The following is a 16,101-nucleotide window of genomic DNA, read 5'->3' on the forward strand; positions in this document are numbered from 1 at the left end:
CGAGAAAGTTGCAGCGATGTAAAGTGCCAGTGTAGACAAGCCCTTAGTTCTGCAACTTGAGTCCTTTTTTGCTCTTCCCCCTCTGTGCTGGATGCTACTTTACCACTTGTCTGTTCATCATTTAGGACTTGATCCTGAAACAATGTGCACATGTGAGCAGAGCCATTTAAGTCCTCTATCTCAGGTACTTATGTGAGCCTCATTACAATAGTATTGGAGTGTTTCTCAGTACCTAACATCCTCACAAGACTCCTGTCAGGAGGATGTGGGGGAGAGAACATTATCTCCCCATTTTACAGATGTGAGACATCCTGATACTGAGTTACAGGAAGTCCAGGGAACTGAACCTCAGCCTCCTAAGTCCCCGGCTAGCACCATAACCACTTGATTAGATTACTCATATGCATAAATCTAAGCATATGCATTGGTATTGGCAGGAGTGGGGACTTGGATTGTAAGCTCCTTGGGGCAGGGATATGTTTTCTGTGTAGCACTTAGCATGCTTGTGGGCACTATAAAATGTAGTGAAGAGTGGGGTGGCTGTGGAAGCAGTGCTGGCTATTCCTGTTATGCCCAGATCTCCCTTATAAAACAGTAAAAGAGTTTTGTGCGATGTGCAGGTTTTTTTTTTACACCGTTTTGACCTCTGCTAGTGTGTGGTAACATCTATCTCATGTCCCTCTGCCCTGCAGGCCTGCTGCATCACTTGCCAAGAAGCAACTGGTAGCAGGCACTGCCTCTCCAGCAGGGGGTCTCCTTCACAAATATAGCAAACCTGGCAAAGTTTTTAAATAAGACTTGCAGAAGAAAAACATCGCACCATGTTTATTATTCTTTGTACTATACAATGGAGGCCTGAAAGTGATTTCATTTTTTTCCCCTTTGATTTTGAAATAGCAGGACTGTTAAGTTTCATCATACCTGATTTTGCTGGAGGGCTTTTTTTCCAGGACTGGAGAACTGGCTCGGAACCTTTCTCAGCTCTTAACTGATGAGTCATCATCCCCCGAGTTCTCCAGCTGTCCACAGTGTTCTCCAGCAATACAGAGAAGTGTGTGTGTGTGTGTGTGTGTGTGTGTGTGTGTGTGTGTGTGTGTGTGTGTGAACAGCAGAGTCCCCTTCTTTATTTTATTTTTTTTGGGTGGAGGGGAAACCTTTCTGCCCTCCTCTGTACATCATTTAAAAAAGAAAGTGACTCTTTCTTTACTGCTTTTCTCTCTCTGCAGCAAATGAGAAATTGTTAATGCTACACGTGGGGCTTTATCTGTGGGGCTCATGTGAGTGGCTAACTTGCATTGTGCTCTGAAAGCCTACTCTAGAGCCAGTGCCACTCATTTCAATTAACCCTGGACACTTTAGAGGAGTGGCAGTTGGACTGGATCTGAGGCTGTAGCCTCTGGGATTGTAACTATTCTTCAGGTTCCAGCTCTTAAACTGCCTCCGTTGATTGCTCCTTGCAAGTAGTTAGGCTGGGTTTACACTACAGCCTGATGGCAGTAGAACTACGTCGCTCAGGGGTGTGGAAAATCCGTGCCCCTGAGTGACGCAGTTGTAGTGACCCAGCCCCTGGTGTAGACAGCGCTATGTTAACGGGAGGGCTTCTCCCGTCCACGTGGCTACTACCTCTCGGGGAGGTGGAGAATCTATGCCGATGGGAGAAGGTCTCCCATCAGGGGAAGTAGCGTCTTTGCTAAGACCTACAGCGGCACATCTACACCCATGCAGCTTGCACCGCGGCAGTGCTGTAAGTGTAGACAGGCCCTTAGTCTGCTTGCTGTCAGACCAACTCAGAAACAACCTGTATCCATCAAAATATACTGCACATGACAGTTCAGGTTTTAAATGACTGTCAGATCATCAAACAACCAGCTTTATGGTGCGAAGAGGAATTGAACAAGTTTTCTTTCCTGGGGTTCGTAATGGGAAGCTTTTTTCATCCCTGATCCCAAAGGTCTTTGGAGCTCAGCTCCTGCTGTCAGAGCCGAGGTTAGTAAATAATCACAAAGGAGGGGGAGCATGTTTCCTTCATAGATGGGTCATTAATTGTACCGAGAAGAGGAGCTGACCTGGTAAAGGTGGTTGCTAACTTATGATCAATGATGGAGTTTTAAAAAGAAAAAAAATTATATATTTTTGCAGGTGTTAGAAATCCATGTCTTATTCACCCTGTCTTTGCCTGCCAAATTAATGGGTTTATGATGGATAGCGACAAAATGAAAGTTGGTTGAGCGGGCAAGAGATTTTTAGTTTGTTTTTTGTTGACATCTGTTTAACAAAAATGCTTTACAGCTGGAAGAAAAGCCTTTTGGTTAGAGATTCAGCACCCCACCCTTTTATAAAGGCTGATGGCACTCTTCCTTCATAATGCTGGGTGCTTTTCAAGGGAGACCATAGCAAAACGAGGGGCAGAAGGGTGGGGAACTTAGGCTTGATCTGATATTTCTGTGATTGGAAAAAAAACTTGTGATGAGCAGTTGCAGAGCTTTATCCATCATGAAGCCTAGAAAGGAAGGATGATCCTGTAGTTAAAATGCTGGACTGAACTTCAGGAAACGGGTTCAGTTCCTGGCTTTGCTACACTCTTCCTGTGTGACCTTGACCATGTCACTTAGGGCTTGTCTACATGATGGGGTAATGTGCCCTATAGTACTCTAAAGTGCACTAATACACCTCTACCTTGATATAACGCGACCTGATATAACATGAATTCGGATATAACGCGGTAAAGCAGTGCTCCGGGAGGGCGGGGCTGCGAACTCCGGTGGATCAAAGCAAGTTCAATATAACGCGGTTTCACCTATAACGCGGTAAGATTTTTTGGCTCCCGAGGACAGCGTTATATCGAGGTAGAGGTGTATATAGTGCATTAATTAGTATGTGTAGATGCTGCTGGTGTTCACTAAAGGTTCCCAAGTGTGCATTAATGTAGTATTGTGCACTAGGGAACCTTCTGTGCACACCACCTGGGTCTTCTCGGACCAATTAAAGCATAACATGTTACTGTGTTTTAGAAGTGTCACTCCCTCTAGGATGCATTGCTGCTCCATGTAGACAAACCCTTAATCTCGCCATACTTCAATTCCCAGCTGGGGATGACATTTCTTTCTCCAACCCTTTGTCTTGTATCTTGTAAGCTTTTCAGGGGAGGGATTGTCTGTCTGGATAGTACCTACGGCAGTGGGGCCTGATTTTAGTTGGGACTGTTTAGGTGTTAGTGTCCTAGAGATACTAAAAAGAAGGTATGAGCCCTTTTATTCTTTACTCTTTAGGTCTCCTTTAACTAGGGTGACCAGGTAGCAAGTGTGAAAAATCGGGACGGGGTGGGGGGTAATAAGTGCCTATATGAAAAAAATCCCTGACTGTCGCTATAAAATCGGGACATCTGGTCACTCTACCTTTAACATTAGGTATGGGAGGCAGCTGCTTCTTTGCTTCCCTATTGTTGCCCAAAGGCTTGGACTTCTAACCTTTGCAAAGATATACAGCAAAATAGCAGATGTTTAAACAAAAAAATCCTTTCCCCTCTGAAACAGGAAGCAGCTAGAAGAGGTTAAGAATAACCGACTGCACCCATTATGCCCAGTCATCTCATCCCCTGGTTTAGATTGTCATTGTGTCCTACAATGTCTTCATTTTCTTTTGGGGTTTATCATGAAGGGAAATTGCTCTTTTTCCCAGGGTTTTGAGGTTTTACCACTTTCATTTTTGGGGGTGGTGGGAGGAAAGGAGCCATCAAGTAAATAACCCAGAGGCAGTTTGTTAAATACAATCTTAGCTTGGTTTGTTACGCCCTTGCTACCTGTTACACTCCCAATGGGGTGTTGAAAGCTGTTTACTGAATACTGGTGAATTCATTAAAGTTCAGCAATAACATTTGCTGAACATTCAAATTCAAAGCCAAATGTTTCCTCCCTGCAGAGCTGAGCTGCTTATTATACCTCAGGAAAATGTCATTGCTAGCCTCGATCTCTCTAATTGTTTGGAAATAAATTGATCAGGAGGGAATTTTAACTGATTCAATATGAGGTTCCTGGCTCTCATTTCCTCCTTTGTGCTAAAGTCATCCAGACTCCTGTCTGGAGCAAGGCTTTCATTGGTTCTTCATCAACATCTCTATGGCTTGATTTCTCTTCCTCTTCCTGTCTCACACACTGATTTCCGCCCCCCTCCCCTCCGTTCTCTTTCATGTTGTTTTAAGTCAGTTACATTCCAGTGCAACTAGATCCAAACATGAAATAGGTTTGGGTCTCCATGTTCTGCAGCCAGCTGCTCCAGAGACCAGGTAACAGAGCCTTCAGTTGGACTGAGACTCTGGAACACTCTCCAAAAGAGATCAGCATGCTCCTCTAGCCACCCAACAGGCCATAAGGTGTCCCTTTTCACCCTAACATTTCCCAGAGTGGAAGATAATTAGCCTGCTCGAAAATAACAGCCCATGATTAAACCTGGAGCTGGATAAAGTAATGACATCTTGCTTAAAATCAGGGCCACCTACTACATTTCAAATGGGATGGAGATCTGACTACACCTGTGCAGCTCCTACTGTTGTTTTTAGTTCTTGTTCAGTATTTACATACGAAAGATATGATCTTGCTGTGATGGGTTGGATCACATAAAACCCCTTGGGAACTGCCAACTGATGTGCTGAGACTACCCCAAGCCCACTTTCCCTGCCAGCTTGTGGGTTCAGTGCCCTGCCTGGTTTGAGCCAGACCCGCTAGCCTACTACAAACCCAGACCCAAGTCTGAACCACGTCCACCCAAAAGCTGCAGGCTTAACTGAAAACAGCTTAAGAAGTGTTCCTGTCTCCAACACTCAGATGCCCAGCTCCCAATGTGGTCCAAACCCCAAATAAATCTGTTTTACCTTATTTACATGAGTCAACGGGGGTGGGGGGGAGTCAACAGGAAGAGAAGAACAGTGGTGGGAAAAGAGCTTTTATCTAGAGGTGCGCTGTCATCCAGGGACACAAAGGACAGCCCTTTTTGCATCCGTGAATGGTGGATCTCATGTAGGTTGGTGATGCTGGAAGATTGCTTTAGTTGGGAAACTGCTTAAGACAAGGATTTTAGCCTGTTAAAATTAAGTTTAGACTCTAAGAAGTGTGCTATACTTTTTATTTTATATGTAACCATTTCTGTTTCCATTATCCTTACTCACTATCTCTTGAATCTTAATTTTTGATCATACATTTATAGTGAAACAGTTATAAGTGTATCTCCGTGTTGTGATGTTATAAAGGACCTGATCCTGAGTTGTGCCAGTCAAGCTGTGTGTATGCTGTTCCCTTGGGAACAGTGAATTTGGTGATTACTATGAGGGTACATCTACACAACAATTAAACACCCGTGGTTGGCCTGGGTCAGCTGACTTGGGCTCGTGGTGCGTGGGCTGCAAGGTGGTAAAATTTCTTTGTGGACCTTTGGGCTCGGGCTGGAGCCTGAGCTCTGGGATCCTGCGAGGGGAGGAGGTTCCCAGAGCCTGGGTTCCAGCCTGAGCCCAAACGTCTACGCAGCAGTAGCCCCGCAGACTGAGTCAGCTGACCCAAGCGAACAGCTCTTTTATTCCAGTGTAGATCTACCCTGAGAGTCCAGCGACAGGAGCTGGATACTGCAGGGAGTGCTCCGAGGACTCGGGGCTTGGCGTGTGCCTATCGCTAGCCAGCACAAGAGAGGGCGACATCTGTGCAGACCTGGGAGGCAGTGATAATGTGGTTTCAGCCACGGCAGGCACAGAGCAGACTGCTTCACGCTAGGGGCAGGTGTGGTGAGGTGCTTCACAACCCTGGGAATCCCTGGGGAGTATCTCTCATGCTGTGGGCCATTTGTGCTGAGCCCCTCAACCTTCCTCCTTCTCCTGCAGCACCACCTCCTCCCTGACAGCATAGCTCCAATGCAGATGCACTCCGAGAAGCTCCCCAGCGGGAGCCCAGTGTTCATTGTGCCCAGTCTGCCCTGTGCAGACAGCTCCCTGCGGAGTTGACAGGGAGGGATGGGGTACTGCTGCTAAGTGCCCAAGCTCTCTTCCATGCAGAATGGGGAAGATGCATGTATGGATGTTGGGGTCTGGCCCCTTCCATATATACCATGCTGCCTCTGGAAGGACAGTATCTCTGTCTGCAGAGGAGAGTTCCAGTGAAGATCCTCACACTTTTACAGCATGTGAGTGTTCCTGCCCTGTCTTGGATTGAATTGGCCTCATAGAGGGAATTAACAATGGCTGAGAATGTAAGAGGGGGGTCATTTAATTACCAAATCATTCACTGCCATGTCTATGGTCTCCTCGAGATGCTCTACTTAGGGGCCTTCTGTGCTTGAAATACATCTGTCTTGGAGGCTTGTCGCATTAACATTGTCCTGTTTTCCGTTTAATCTGCAGATGTTCCGCAGGGTTTACAAAGGGATCCCCCTGCAGGTGCGAGGCCAGGTCTGGTCACTCCTGCTGGATATCGAGAAGATAAAGACTGAGAATGAAGGAAAGTATGAGGTATGGTGCCTTCATAGCAGCGATCACAAGGGGATGTGTGTGTGGATAAACCTGTGGCCGGTCTGCTGGTATTCCGGTACATCATAAGTTAGACCTGCACTCTTGAAGCCTGAGCCATCAGAAGGTGGGCAATGATGGATGGATGTGTGATCTCTTGATGGAGGGGTTTTGGAGAGGAAGACAGAATACCATCTGTCTCCAGTAGGCAGTGGTGTAGTGAATACCATGCAGCGGATGTTAACTTTTGGTTCCCACTAGTGAAATAGGTGAAGGAGTGAATCACTGCTCCTTTCACTGTGTTCTGTGTCGCTTTATCACCACTGATCTGGGAGACAGTCAAGTTTCTGTCCCATAAGCCTTTCTTCCTCTACATTCACAGCTGCTACAAGTAAGAGTACAGACTGAAAATAAAAAGAGGATTGACTCTTTTTATCCATTTGTACCCTCCACCCCACTATGTCAAAGGGACCCTAAATCCAGAAGCTCTTTCTGGCATATTGGTTGCTTCAAACTGTGCTACTGAGACTCTGCCAACCGAAGTTTTAGATGTTGCTGTATCTGATTGAAACTGGTCACTGAAGATAGTGGCCAACATTTTCAAAAGTGACCAAAAGTTTTTGGGTGTGTTGGGTTTTTTGGGGGGGACGTGGGGCGTCGAACTTGAGACAACTTAAAGAGTAGGTGCTCAGCATTTTCTGGCTCCTTTTTTTAAAGTGTCCCAAGTCCCCAAAAACTGACACAACCAAAATCTCTCTTCACTACAGTTTTTGCTGTTATATTTTCATTGCACAGCTGAGTTTGATGGATGAATTTTCAAACCAACATGGAAAAGGATTTTAGCAGCATGACCCAATTAAAGTCCAGGGGAAATCACATAGCTGAGAATTCATTTAAGGATTTGTGTATTTAAGAGTTCTGATTACAAAACATCACCCCCCCCCCCCTCCCCATTTCACTGAAATTTGGTTTTGCTGGCAGCATCATAACAGCTCAGGTTGAAATGACGGGTGTCTTTTATTTTCCGACCCTCGGCCCTTTTATATAGAAACATCCTATTGAAATAGTCTATTAAATATTATTCAATTTACAGGATTTCCTTTATAAATAGGAGAAAAGTCTTGTTTCCGTTGCCTCCCATTAAATCTCTTTACAAAGCTAGACCTTTTGAGGATTTTTTGGCATGAAATAAACAATGTCTGTGTGTGTTAAACAAGAAATTGAACAAGAGGGCTTACTGAGTTTGATTGTAATAAAAATATTTTAACAAGAAACCTATTGGCTACTTTCCAGCATCCTTTTCTGCATGCGGTTCATGGGATCACTAGATCAATAATTGTTCTTGCTTCCTAACCACCCCTCACAACCCTCATAGCACTTCCATGATTGTCCCACTATCCATCATTGGTCAACCATTAGTGGTTTCCACTCTTTCCTGATCTGTTGTCTACCATCAGCCTAAATATTCCTGGGTTTCAGACATCAGGCGAATAGCATTTCTGCAGAGCATGCGGAACTGTTGGCAAAGGATCGCTTGGTCTTTTGCTCCCCAAGCCCAACAGAGGATAGAAGCATTATAGAAGCAGCATGCAGGGCCGGAGGGGTGGGGGGGGAAAGAGTACCTCCCATTGCTGTTTGGAGCTTCCTCTGGCCAGCTGAGTGGTGCTAGCAGGCACAGGAGGGAGCTGCATGCCAGAGAAAAGGTATTCACAACACAGGGGTCTTTTGAACTTTCTTTGTATTATTTTTGGCAATAAGAACAATACTGTAAAGCAAACGCAGCATAGCCCAGTGGTTACACTTCAGAGACCGAGGGTAAGAGAGTCAAGTGTCTCATCCAATAGACAAAAGTATGTCTAATAACTCTGCCTATTACAGTTAGTCAAGCATAGATATTAATCGCAAAATCTTGCTGGTATATATAATCTTGTAAGACATACAAGAACATGGAACCAAGATCATCCTAATGAGCAGGGTTAGTGAGGTTTCTCTGGCATTTTTTCTCTCCAACCATCATTGGCGAGGGTACAGAAGAGCCCCAGCAGGCCACGCCGCACAGTAAGTAAAACAATATGAATAAATGAAAGTTACAAGTAGTTTAACGATAAACTCCTGAGGGGTCTGCAATAAACCGGAACCACACAGTGTAAGAGGCTTTGCATGACACAAATCCCTGAAAGCAGCTCTTCTTAATCTTCCTCGGCCTCAGTGCCACCTGAGGCCAGCAATTAGTTCTCATTTTAATTTCACCCAGAAGAGGTTTAGAGTCCAGTTCTCAGAAACCATGGATTTTTGTGTAGGGAACAAAATAGCTGCCTTGACTCTTTCCTCTATAATGTTTGCTCTAAGCGGGCCCAAAGTCTCGCTTTCTCTCTCTCTCCTCCTTGCCTCTGCCAGGGAGTTTACATCAGGAGGAAAAAATATTTTGTGTTGGATTTTCATAAGTGCTCAGCATTGGCCTCTCGCTGCTCCTACTGAGGCCAACGTGGAGTCCTGGGTGTGGAGCAAGGCTGATACTGAGCTGTCTTGAAATTCCTTTACACAGAGCTGCTCATGCTGTTTCCAGGATTCTCCCTCTCCCTAACATCAGGCAGGGCCATCGTAGTGTCCTCGTTCTTCCCACATTTACCCATAGGGATCTATACGTAACGAGGATCTCCTTGCATATCCAGCTGGAGGAGCTTCTGGATACAGGGCTAGGACATACAAGGTGCTGAGCTCTTGAGAGGTGTTGATACCCTCATGTCAGTGGGAGCTGGGGGTTCCCAGCACCTCTCAGCAGGGCATTCAGCATCCTGCAGGATTAAACCAACACTTCTCTATGGAGCTCAACAGGTCAGTCGTTTTTTATCTGGGATCCCCAACAACGGCAGGTTTTATGGCTTCACCTGGTTCCTAAAGGTATGTCTACACTACGAAATTAGGTCGATTTTATAGAAGTCGATCTTTTGAAATCGATTTTATACAGTTGATTGTGTACGCCCCACTAAGTGCATTAAGATGGCGGAGTGCGTCCTCAATACCGTGGCTAGCATCGACTCACGGACTGGTGCACTGTGGGTAGCTATCCCACAGTTCCTGCAGTCTCCGCTGCCCATTGGAATTCTGGGTTAAGCTCCCAATGCCTGATGGGGCAAAAACATTGTCGCGGGTGGTTTTGGGTACATGTCGTCAGTCTCCCCTCCCTCCCTCCATGAAAGCAATGGCAGACAATCGTTTCATGCCTTTTTTCCTGGGTTACCCATGCAGACACCATAGCACGGCAAGCATGGAGCCCGCTCAGCTCACCGTTGCTCTTGTGAGCATTGTAAACACCTCGTGCATTATCCTGCAGTATGTGCAGAACCTGGCTAAGAGACGCCCGCACGAGGACGATTGTGAGGAGGACATGGACACAGACAATCCTGAAAGCACGGGCTGTGGCAATTGGGACATTATGGAGGCAGTGGGGCTGGTTGATACAGTGGAACACCGATTCTGGGCCCGGCAAACAAGCACAGGCTGGTCGGACCGCATAGTGTTGCAGGTATGGGATGATTCACAGTGACTGCGAAACTTTCACATGCGTAAGGCCACTTTCCATGAACTTTGTGAGTTGCTTTCCCCCACCCTGAAGCGGAGGAATACCAAGATGAGAGCTGCCCTGACAGTTGAGAAGCGAGTGGCGATAGCCCTGTGGAAGCTTGCAATGCCTGACTGCTACCGGTCAGTTGGGAATCAATTTGGACTGGGCAAATCTACTGTGGGGACTGCTGTGATCCAAGTAGCCAATGCAATCACTGATGTTCTGTTATCAAGGGTAGTGACTCTGGGAAATGTGCAGGTCATACTGGATGGCTTTGCTGTAATGGGGTTCCCTAACTCTGGTGGGGCGATAGACAGAACGTATCCCTATCTTGGCACCGGACCACCTTGCCAACCAGTACATAAACCGCAAGGAGTACTTCTCAATGGTGCTGCAAGCACTGGTGGATCACAAGGGACGTTTCACCGACATCAACATGGGATGGCCGGGAAAGGTGCATGACGCTCGCATCTTTAGGAACTCCGGGCTGTTCGAGCAGCTGCAAGAAGGGACTTACTTCCTAGACCAGAAAATTACCGTTGGGGATGTTGAAATGCCAATAGTTATCCTTGGAGATCCAGCCTATCCCTTGCTCCCATGGCTCATGAAGCCATACACAGGCACCCTGGACAGTAGTAAGGAGCAGTTCAACTATAGGCTGAGCAAGTGCAGAATGGTGGTAGAATGTGTCTTTGGACTTTTAAAAGCGCACTGGCGCTGTTTGCTGACTAGATTAGACCTCGGCGCAACCAACATTCCCATTGTTATTGCTGCTTGCTGTGTGCTCCATAATATCTTTGAGAGTAAGGGGGAGATGTTTATGGTGGGGTGGGAGGTTGAGGCAAATAGCCTGGCGTCCGATTTTGAGCAGCCAGACACCAGGGCGATTAGAAGAGCACAGCTAGGCGCAGTGCACATCAGAGAGGCTTTGAAAACCAGTTCATGACTGGCCAGGCTTCGGTGTGACAGTTGTGTGTTTCTCCTTGATGCAAACCTGCCCCCTTTGTTGATTTTAATTCTCTGTAAGCCAACCACCCTCCCCCCTTTGATCACAGCTGACAAAAGAAATAAAGTTTTGAAACCATGCATTCTTTCTTTATTAATTTTTAAAAAAAAGTGAGATAACTGACAAGGTAGCCCGGGTGGGGGAGGGAGGGAAGGACAAGGCCACATTGCTTATTGTAGCCACACTATAAATCAAAACTGTTTGAATGACTGCCTTCTGTTGCTTGGGCCATCCTCTGGAGTGGAGTGGCTGGGTGCCTGGAGCCTTTCCCCCTCTTCCTCCCCCCCCACATTCTTGGGTGTCTGGGTGAGGAGGATATGGAACTTGGGGAGGAGGGCAGGCGGTTATACAGTGGATGCAGGGGTGTGTGTCTGTGCTCTTGTTGGCTTTCCTGCAGCTCCACCAGACGCTTCATCATGTCCATTTGCTCCCCCATTAGCCTCAGCATTACCTCCTGCCTCTGCTTATCGCGCTCACTTAATGCTTTCCTGGCCTCTGCCACCGAATGCCTCCATGCATTAAGCTGTGCCCTATCAGTGCGGGAGTACTGCATGAGCTCAGAAAACATGTCATCGCGAGTGCGGTTTTTTTCGCCTTCTAATCTGCAATAACCTCGGGGACGGAGATGATGGGACCATAGAAACATTTGCACCTGTGGGGGGATAAAAAGGGAGAGTAAAATTTAAGATATACATTTCTGAGAACAAAAGGGAGACTCTTTCACAGTGAAGCAAGCAATTCACAGCAGACAGCACATGTGCTTTAGGTACAAGGTCGCATTTTGCCTTTTATATTGAGCGCCTGCCGGTATGGTGACACATCACACATGGCTGGGCAACAGAATTCGGTTTCCAGGTAGCCATGGTAAGCCAATGGGTATGCAGGGTTGGCTTCTTACGTCTTCATAACGTGGGAATGGTTTCAAACTGCAGCGCCCTCTTTTCCCATAGCAAGCAATGCCAGTTGGGTTTCACATTTAAAAGGAGGGGCTGCAGTTTTTGGGTGGATGTGCAGCACACACCGCCTCCCACCCCACCGCGTGGCTATTCTCTGGGATGATCCCATCACCCCTCCCCACACCGCGTGGCTATTCTCCGGTATGATCCCTTTTAGCCAAGCGCAAACAGCCCAGCATGAATGGGGTCCTTTTAATGTTCCCTTACAAAAATTCCCCTATTTCAACCAGGTGACCATGAATGATATCACTCTCCTGAGGCTAACACAGAAAGATATAGACCGAATGTTGCTTGAATGCGACCAAAACCCAGGACCATTTGCTACCATGCTTTGTGCTGCAGTGATTCCAGACTACTTGCTACTGGCTTGGCATGGTAAAGTGTCCTACCGTGGAGGACGAAATAAGGCAGCCCTCCCCAGAAATCTTCTGCAAAGGCTTTCAGAGTACCTCCAGGAGAGCTTCATGGAGATGTCCCTGGAGGATTCCCGCTCCATCCCCAGACACGTTAACAGACTTTTCCAGTAGCAGTACTGGCTGTGAATGCATCCCAAGTCTTCAGGCAAATCAAACATTAAACACTGTTGCTTTTAAACCCTGTACTGTAGTTACAAATGTGCACTCACCAGAGGTGCCTTCTCCGGCTTCAGGGTCAGGGATCCCACCTTGGTAGGGTATTGGCTCCAGGGTGATGAAAAGGTCCTGGCTGCTGGGGAGAACGGATTCACAGCTTGCCTGCTGTGCATTCTCCTCCTCCTCATCCACAAAATCCTCCTCCCTATTGCGTGAGACTCCCCCCTTGCAGGTGTCCACGGACAGTGGTGGGCTAATGGTAGGGTGCCTCCCCCCCGCCCCGAATGTCATGCAGCTGATCATAGAAGCAGCATATATGAGGCTCTCACCTGGAGCAACCATTTGCCTCCTTTGTCTTTTGGTAGGCTTGCCTGAGCGCCTTAACTTTCACGTGGCACTGCTGTGTGTCCCTGTTGTAGCCTCTGTCCACCATGCCCTGTGCGATTTTTGGCATATATATATTAGCATTTCTTCTTTTTGATAGGAGTTCGGCCTGCACAGATTCTTCTCCCCATGCAGCAATCAAATCCAGTGTCTCCCATTCGGTCTATGCTGGAGCTCGTTTGTGATTCTGGGGGGACTGCATGGTCGCCTGTGCTGCTGAGCTCACCACTCTGACCAAACAGGAAATGAAATTCAAATGTTCCCGGGGCTTTTCCTGTGTTCCTGGCTAGTGCATCGGAGTTCAAAGTGCTGTCCAGAGCGGTCACATTGGAGCACTCTGGGATAGCTCCCGGAGGCCAATACCGTCGAATTGCGTCTGGACTACCCCAAATTCGACCCAGCAGGGTCGATTTTAGTGCTACTCCCCTCGCCAGGGAGGAGTACAGAAGTCGATTTTAAGAGCCTTTTAAGTCGACGGAACGGGGTTGGTTGTGTAGACGCATTCATTTTAAAATCGACCTAACGCGGCTAAATTCGACCTAACCCTATAATGTAGACAAGGGCTAAGTCTCTCTAACCTCCTTTTAGCCAAGATATTATCTTTCAAGATACTCTTTCTTGGTAAGTTTTGATACCTCACTGTCCTTGTTCACGTTGGCCCCCAAATGGTCGAGGTAATAGCCCAGATTTTTGTCAAGATAGCATTGAGTCACCTTTAGATATGCCTTCCCTATCTTCTTCCATGCAGATTAATACTTGTTGGTTATTGTTGGGGACATCAATATCTCTTGCCAATTTTCCATGGTCCTGTGTTGCCACTACCACACTTCCCAATGTGGCACCAGGACTATCTGCTGTGATCGTGAGGCACAGGGCTGAATGCCATCTGTAATGATGGCCTTGGATTTGGGTGTAGTGCCTTTGAAGCTACTGCACCAACCTGGATGTTTATATTAAGTTTCTTTCTGTTTGCCACTAGTGAGGGAGTTGGAGCACGAGAGGAATATGACTCATAGGTGGAACTTGATCTCTCATACATGGGAAGTGGGTGGAGCCTCCCTTTGGGGAGGCCAGCCCCCAGATCTACCCCTTCTGCCTGGCCCCCAAGCTCCCCCCCATCCCTGCGGCTGAAACAATGAGCCCCCATCCCCAACCGGAGGAGCCCTGAGTGTCATTTCCCCCCCTCGGCCGGAGAAGCCCCGGGCTGGCCGAAGCTTTGGAGGTCGAGGACTCCCCCCCCGCCCCCCACATCTGTACGGAAGATCCCCGGCCAAGCCCCTCCCTACTTTCCCAGAAGAGCCCCAGGCCAGCTGCGCTGTCCCTTTCTCTCCCCCGGCCCCAAGATGCCTAGGAAAAGCCACAGTGTGACAGTGTCTCTTCCCAAAGAAGAACCTGAGCTTTTGATATGCCACATGCGGGTTCCGGGGTGTCTGAGGAGGCGGTATTTGCTACTCCGCTTCCTGGGTTCATCAGTGATCTCCCTGAAGTCCAGGGAGATTACTGATGAACCCAGGAAGCTGAATAGCACAAACTGCCTCCTCAGTTGCCCCGGAACCTGCATGGGGCATAATAAAGCAAAAACATCCCCCGCCAAACTCGCAACCAGGTGTCTGGAGGCAGTGGCAGTGCCAGGGGAGGCAGAGCCTCCTCTGACCTATTCTACCTGCCTCCTGTGCTCCCATGCATCTTTTGCCATCAAGTTTCTATCCCCCAATAGGATGGCTTTAAAGCTGCAGGAGGGGAGGAAAAGTGGGAGTTTGCCAGAGGAAAGCAGTGCAGATCTGTCAACTTTTGCCAGTTGTTTTTAAAAGCTTTATGAAATGGGACTAGTCAAGTTGGTTTTACAGTCGGTACTTCTAGCTAGTGGCATCTATTCTTCTGTCTGCTTAAACCGCAGGGCTCAACCAACAGAGTGCAGCTGAGCAGAACAAGCCAGCTTCAGAAGTCCACAAATTACTTGAAAATGAAAATCTAGTCCCATTGCTTGTAGTCTGTAGAGCTACTGGGGGGAAAGATAGCTCAGTGGTTTGAGCATTGGCCTGATAAACCCAGGGTTGTGAGTTCAATCCTTGAGGGTGCCATTTGGGGCAAAAATCTGTCTGGGGATTGGTCCTGCTTTGAGCAGCGGCTTGGACTAGATGACCTCTTGAGGTCCCTTCCAACCCTGATATTCTATGATTCAACCTTCATGATTGAAACAGTAGCTCAGGGCCTCATGCAAGGTACACCTATGACCCGATATAACACAAATTCAGTTATAACACGGTAAAGCAGTGATCCGGGGGGACGGGGCTGCGCACTCCGGCGGATCAAAGCAAGTTCGATATAATGCGGTAAGATGTTTTGGCTTCCAAGGACAGCGTTATATCAGTGTAGAGGTGTATCTGCCATTCAAATCCCAAGATGATGTGACTTTGTTCTTTTACATGCTAGTGGCTTTGTTGTTCTTGACTTTAGGATTGCTTCGCGTACTAAATACTGTACCATGGGCGGCGCTGTTCACTGAGCACAGGGTGCTCCTTAGAACAGGTGCCGTCTCTGGGCAAGTGCATTCAGCTCGTAATTATACATGAGTGGGTGTGAAAGAGGGTTTGTTTTAGCAGGTCAGAATCATTGCTAAGGGTGGCTCTGGAGTCAGCTCTTAGTTCCTTTTGTGGCCTCTTAAGGGACTCCCCAGTCAGTGGAGATTGAAATGTTTTTTTGTGCTAATAGGAAACATTGATTACATTGGAGTTACTTTGTTCCTTTAGTGAGTGAGCTACCTGCAGGAGGTTAATAAACTTGAACCAAAGTGCCCTAGTGTACGTAGTAAGGGTGCCTCATGTACCCTGCTTCCTTGTAACATGTAAGAAGCCATAGGGTGCAAGAAAGGATATTTGTAGTATTAATGCTAGAAAACTAAACTACTCCTAAGCGTCACATTTTACTGCTCCCTTCCCTTCATTCTCCCTTAGCTTGTACAGGCAATAACTTTGTATGGGCCCTAGTTTCAGTGTCTCCTTCACAAACCCAGTGACAAGTTCAGAGTTAATGCGACTGCTACAAGCCCCAATATGTAAAGGTCACAATCGCCTCTGAGCATTTTCTGCGGAGGATGGAAAACCCACATGCTATTCAGCCAGTGCCTGAGTTGC

At 47.3% G+C, this 16,101-nt stretch overlaps 1 protein-coding gene across 1 annotated transcript in view; it reads left to right on the forward strand.

Moving 5' to 3' along the window:
- The window catches only part of LOC135878502 (USP6 N-terminal-like protein), a 49,910-nt gene that overhangs the window by 13,781 nt on the left and 20,028 nt on the right, over positions 1-16,101 (forward strand). Inside the window, exon 5 of the mRNA XM_065404188.1 lies at positions 6,380-6,487. Within this exon, the coding sequence (XP_065260260.1) occupies positions 6,380-6,487 (108 nt within the window). The remainder of the gene's footprint in view (positions 1-6,379; positions 6,488-16,101) is intronic.

Source organism: Emys orbicularis, chromosome 4 (assembly GCF_028017835.1).
Source record: "Emys orbicularis isolate rEmyOrb1 chromosome 4, rEmyOrb1.hap1, whole genome shotgun sequence".
Lineage (NCBI taxonomy): Eukaryota > Metazoa > Chordata > Testudines > Emydidae > Emys > Emys orbicularis.